This window comes from Alosa pseudoharengus, unplaced genomic scaffold, assembly GCF_046254945.1.
Source record: "Alosa pseudoharengus isolate Yale_2024_CS ecotype anadromous, Long Island Sound unplaced genomic scaffold, YU_APseudo_1.1 YU_APseudo_1.1_scf_17, whole genome shotgun sequence".
In the NCBI taxonomy this organism is placed as follows: domain Eukaryota; kingdom Metazoa; phylum Chordata; class Actinopteri; order Clupeiformes; family Clupeidae; genus Alosa; species Alosa pseudoharengus.
The window spans coordinates 23,504,454-23,510,049 of record NW_027468640.1 but is presented as its reverse complement, the minus strand read 5'-3'; the positions used below and the strand labels follow the sequence as shown (position 1 = coordinate 23,510,049).

The following is a 5,596-nucleotide window of genomic DNA, read 5'->3' as shown; positions in this document are numbered from 1 at the left end:
GTCAGTTTGGCGCTTGTGTGTGTGTGTGTGTGTGTGTGTGTGGGCATGTGACAGAAAGTGGCGGTGCACTCATGTCGGCGCCTATGAGTGGAAGCCCTCAGACAGCAGCAGAGCAGGCATTGTCTGAGAATGAATTATGTTTCCATTATTACTTGGCAGAGAGGAGGCTGACATTACTTTCGTCATAGTTAGGATATAAATCTCCACTACTTGATTAACATTTGGGTGGCCATGTTCCTCTCTTTATTGAGACAGTTTATCATTAGCCAATGAAGCATGTGAGGTCCGTGGTACACATCCTCTTAGGGAGAGACTCTTAGGTCCAGCTTCCTGTAGCATACATGGATGAACTGAACAATTCGGGAAACGTGGTCAATGTCATCCAGGTCAACATGGCTTCCTGTCATGTGTCAATTCCAGTAGACTAGATGTTGTTAGTGTGTTTCGTTTTCCCAATAATTTCAAGGTAAATTAACCTGAAACAGAACATCCATCTAGCTTTGCCACTTGCACATGATTTACAGAGAATTCATGATCAGTGGTTCAATGAAGCTACACATTAATGTTACAGTTTAGTATTAGGCATTAGGCTACACTAACAATCTTGGGCACTCATGAAAACTGTACTATGTCAAAAGATACATTACATATCGAGGCTTGAGGCTACCCCACTGTCAGGGTCAATGAAGTGGGTGTCTCTGGCGCTCTAGCCCATTGGTGCTCACGGAGCAGGACCTTAGAATCAGTCGCAACTTTCGGGTCATTGTCAGGGTGTTGTCGCAGCATGGTATTGAGGGTTCTCTGACTCGGAGGATTACTTTCCTCCTGGCTGTCGGATGTGGAAAAGGCTGGGTCCAAACACCACGGCGATCACACAGGTCAGCACAAAGACGACCCAGAAGACCACGGCCAGCATCTGGACACGAATCAGTGTCCGGCGCTGCTGCCCACTGCCCACGCGCAGCGGCCTCAGCTCCCCGGCCCTCCTCGTCCTCTCCTCCTCCTCGGTCATCTGCTCGACCCGCAGGCTGACCGTGGGGAGGATGATGAAGCGGGCGTCACGCTGCTCCAGCGACACCACCACCCGCTGGGCCACGCAGAAGGACATGGGCTGTAGGCGGGACAGGATGCTCGAGTTGGGGGGCAAGGAGAGGGCATCGCCGGCCTGCAGGGGGGTCTTGTGGCGGCAGAGCGGGCAGGAGATAGACGGGGTGGCGTCCGGCTCTTGGGAGCAGGGGGAGGAAGACAGTTGGATCTGCTGCAGGCACTCGGTGCAGAAGACGTGCAAGCACTCCAGCATCCGGGGGCACTTGCCACACTGGTTGTACTCCTGGTAGCATATGGGGCACTCGACCTCGGTGGCGTCACCCTGCGCGGGTGCCTGCTCCTGGGCATGAGTCTCACCGGAGAGCCCCATGTTTTGGATGACCCCTGGTGCCTCCGACATGACTTGGGACACCAGTAGATGCTGCGCTGATAAATGGTGCTTGTTGGAGCAGATGGAGGTTCAGTGGAAATACCCTTTGGTTTCTTTCACTTCCCTTCCGTGTGGTGGAGAGGAGAGGCACTGTGAGAACGCTGAAAGCACAAATTAAAAGTCATGCCACGACATCTTCCTGATTTGGCACAAACACAAGGTGCAAAGGTGTGGTCAAAGGTTTATGCCATTAAACCGTCTGCACAACGTAAACATATTACCAGAAGAAGGACGGACTTTGTGTATGACATATTACCAGAAGGGGGACGGACTTTGTGTCCTGCTGGTTTGTAAGTTTGTAAGTGTGTGTGTTTTTTTTTTTTAGAACAATCAGCCCTGTGATTAACCTGACCCTAGCCAGATGAATTTCGCTCCGCCTAGCTCCACTCATCCATCTGGAACCGATCCATTGAAGTGTTGCTTCAGAAGGCTAGGCCTAATCAAAAAATGCTTGCATATGATTGAATAAGCCACTTGTCCGTCATCTATTGACGTGCTACTTCAACCACTCACATCGAAGCCAACCCGTGACGCCCTGCCGTCCTGCGTCCTGATTGGCTGAACCATAAAGTCGGTTGCAGAAATCACTCTCAATGGAAGAGGTCCCAGATGGATGTGAGTGAAGCTAGGCGGAGCTAAGCGGAACGAAATTCATCTGGCTAATGTCAGGTTACCCTGTGATGGCTTTGAAGTGCGATTCTAAAACAAACTTGGTGTAATGCATTGTGATTAATAATAATATAAATCCCTTCATTTCAACGACCTCAAGAGACCACTAGTTATTTATTCCAATGTCTACTTTTGTATATCACCATGCATCTATTTGTCACAGATGTAATCCTTTTGTATAAATACATATTTTAAAAAATACGTTTTTGTTCATTTGAAATGGGTAATGTAACAGGAAGAAACCCTTTAGAGTCACTCCACAGAGCAGAAAAGGTAAAATGGTGAGGAAGTTATTTTATACATAACACAATACTGTTAGCTGATTCTTTTGGTAAAGGGTCCAGACAAAATTAGTTTCATTTGGGAAGGACAGTGTTCTCAGTTCTCTTTTGCATATAATTTCATTACAAGAGATGTTCCAAAGGCAAACGAACAAACCTCACATAGGCCTCATCGTGCTCAAAGCTATTTGGAATTGGTAACATTCTTGGGTGTGTGGCTAAGAAACATAGTTGAACAGACTAAATTAGTTTTGATCATAACTGAGTCATACCAGCAGAAAGAAAAGAAAGAAAATAGACACAATGTTTCCGTTATTATTCAATCCAGCTATTTTTAAAAAAAAAACATCTCTTTCTTCACATTCTTTGTATTTGTAACATAAGTCAATGTTTTTGTCAATGAATACAAACATAATGCAAAGGATGACTACATTTACAGTAACCTAGTGGCAACCTTAAAAACTATGTACCTTTATATTACCCATTAGAGCTGAGAATAGAGTTTGAGTGGAGGCTGATGTAATTCAAAAAGGACATTTGAAACACAGTGTGTGTGAGTGTGTCTGTGTGTGTGTGTGTGTGTGTGTGTGTGTGTGTGTGTGTGTGTGTGTGTGTGTGTGTGTGTGCGTAACAACTCCAATGTGCGCTCTCACCACACAGCACTTCCTCTCTGGAAGATCCTACTCTGTCTGCGCTGTAAATATTGACTGTAGTATGACCGGTTTTGAGTGGGTGTCAGTGGCCTCCAGGGATAAGGGCATCACAGACGCAGCTGTGCTTTTATGCTGAATACTGCCTATTGTTTATTTAACTGTTATCGTTTTTTTTTTTTTGCTGGAGTCCTAAGTCCGATGACATCCCTGTTGTGGCAACAGTGTGCTCAACTCAAGGGGATATTTACCTGGCAACAGAGTTCCCACAGCGTTTTACACCTTTTGGCTGGAAGTATTGGTGCGAGGCGAAACACTTCCCTCCTAATGTTTGTGCACTGCTTGGGAGTGTACTGTATCAAGTTGTTTGAAAACTCTCAAATTTCTGTTTTTATTATGTCTGTCTGACATGCACACATTTGACACCACTCTCTCTAAAACGCACCTGCAGGCCATATTATTTACACTTAATAAGTTCCAACACAAACAGGTTAAGTCCGTAGTCAAAGCTATTCTTTCAGTTAAGAAACCTCTAAAATCTAAAGAATCTAAAATCAAACCTGACCTTTATGGACTTTGAAGTAATTCATGCCTTCATCACAACCAGACTGGAGTACTGTAACTCTCTATATGTTGGTCTCAGCCAGGCCTTCCTTTCCCGCTTGCAGCTGGGTAAAAATGCAGCAGCTCGCCTCTTAACTGGTACCCCATAAGCGAGAACACACACACACACACACTAGACTGGCTCCTTCTCTAAATATACTCACATCCCATCTCAAATCCCATGTCTACTCTATAGCTTTTAACTCAGTTTAAGCCACCCCCCCCCCCCCCTACAATATTTAGATTTTATATTATTACCAAAGATCCTTAACCCTCTCTGTTATTACCTTGTATTTAATTTCTTTTTGTTCTTGATCCTGTTTTCTGTTTGTTGATTTGTTTTTTTTTGTTGTTGTTTGTGACAACTGCTTCATGTATTACTATTATTTTCATTTAGGATCTACTTTGTATTGTTATTACTTTTTTTACAGCACCTTGGTCAACTGTTATTGTTTTTCTTTAATGTGCTATATAAATAAATTGACATTAACACAAATGATAACTTCAGTTGTAAAGGTCATTAAGATAATTAAAGCTTGCTATAGCATTGGATGATGAATATGCCATTGGTTTCGTGCAGATTGTGAGTCATAGCTCTAGAAAAGCTTATCTTCTGGCCACACAAAAACGAAAGTTCATATCACCAAATAGCACAAACATCCAACCTAATTAAGTGAAAAATAAGTGACAACATGAACAAAATGCATTATCTGTTGTCAGGCTAAGTAGAAGATCACTTCTGATGCTCTGAAAAGGCCTCTAAATGATAACACAGCTGGGCTATCCATCATATCAGCATATTTGAATGGTCACTCACCTCTCAGTCAACTCATTATCAACTCCTAAAGACCACAGCGTTTCTCCATTCCAGTGTTGAGCAGATGCTGTGGTGGAGAGCAGTATACCATCTATCACTAGCAGTAATCTGTCAGTGCTAGTCACTCCCTCTCCTGCATTCTTGTCATCTACATCGTCACATTTTCCCTTCTCTCTCTGTCTTACACCTTACACATCCTCATGCATCTGAATCTTGCATGAAAACACTTAGGTCCCCTTGGAAAACATCTATACCCCCTCCCCCCCTACCACCACTATATTCCACCATCTTCATTCTGACATCATACCCTGAAGGCTTGTCCTCCCTCTCCTATGCCCCCAGGTTGACGCTGGTTCCCCTGACATTTATCACCTGGCAATGCTTCATCACCTAGCAATGCTACTATAGGAGTGGGAGTTCACACTCCTAAGCCCCTCACCAAATGCCAGCATTGATCCGTCATCACAACTCATGTCTGTGGATGTTCAATAAAGCTCTGATCACACACACACACACACACACTACACACTACACACACACACTACACACTACACACACACACACACACACTACACACACACACACACACACACTACACACACACACACACACACTGATGTGTCCTTTGCAGTGTCTTCCCTAAGGTCTGTACCATTATTTGCACCACAAAGCCGTTCTATTGATCCACACTCCGTTGTAAAAAGATCTGTATGCATTGTTGTTGAAGGGTTCATCTGGACCCCTGGGCTCCTCCTCAGTTACCTAACTGGCACAGCATGGGGAAAACCAAAGAAATGAGAATCAGCCAGAAATGGCTGGCAGACATCCACAATCACTTCCACAGAAAAAAGCTCAGTTATCTACCCTGGAAATCCAGAGTTCTCGCGAGAGCACAATTTGAATTAGACACAATTTGAAAGAGACTCTGGCAATGGTAGTGTTATCCAATTGCGTTGAAGTCCGGAATCATTCAGAATAAACATTGGTCTAGTGTTATCCAATTGCGTGCAGTGAGATTTTCAAATGCATGCTTGGTGCCGCCTCTCGAGTTGGGCCATTACATTGTTCTTGGCCAGACTCTTACTCTTTCTAGATTACC

The 5,596-nt window shown here is 44.3% G+C and overlaps 1 protein-coding gene across 1 annotated transcript; it reads right to left on the bottom strand.

The window, feature by feature from the left end:
- Positions 1-214: 214 nt before the first annotated feature.
- LOC143127483 (E3 ubiquitin-protein ligase RNF183) lies at positions 215-4,685 on the bottom strand. Its single transcript, XM_076289015.1, has 2 exons — positions 4,498-4,685; positions 215-1,578 (listed from the first exon to the last, which is right to left on the bottom strand). Exon 2 carries the CDS (start codon positions 1,445-1,447, stop codon positions 815-817), a length of 633 nt encoding a protein of 210 aa, XP_076145130.1. The 5' UTR covers positions 1,448-1,578; positions 4,498-4,685; the 3' UTR covers positions 215-814.
- Between the last annotated feature and the right edge of the window lie 911 nt (positions 4,686-5,596).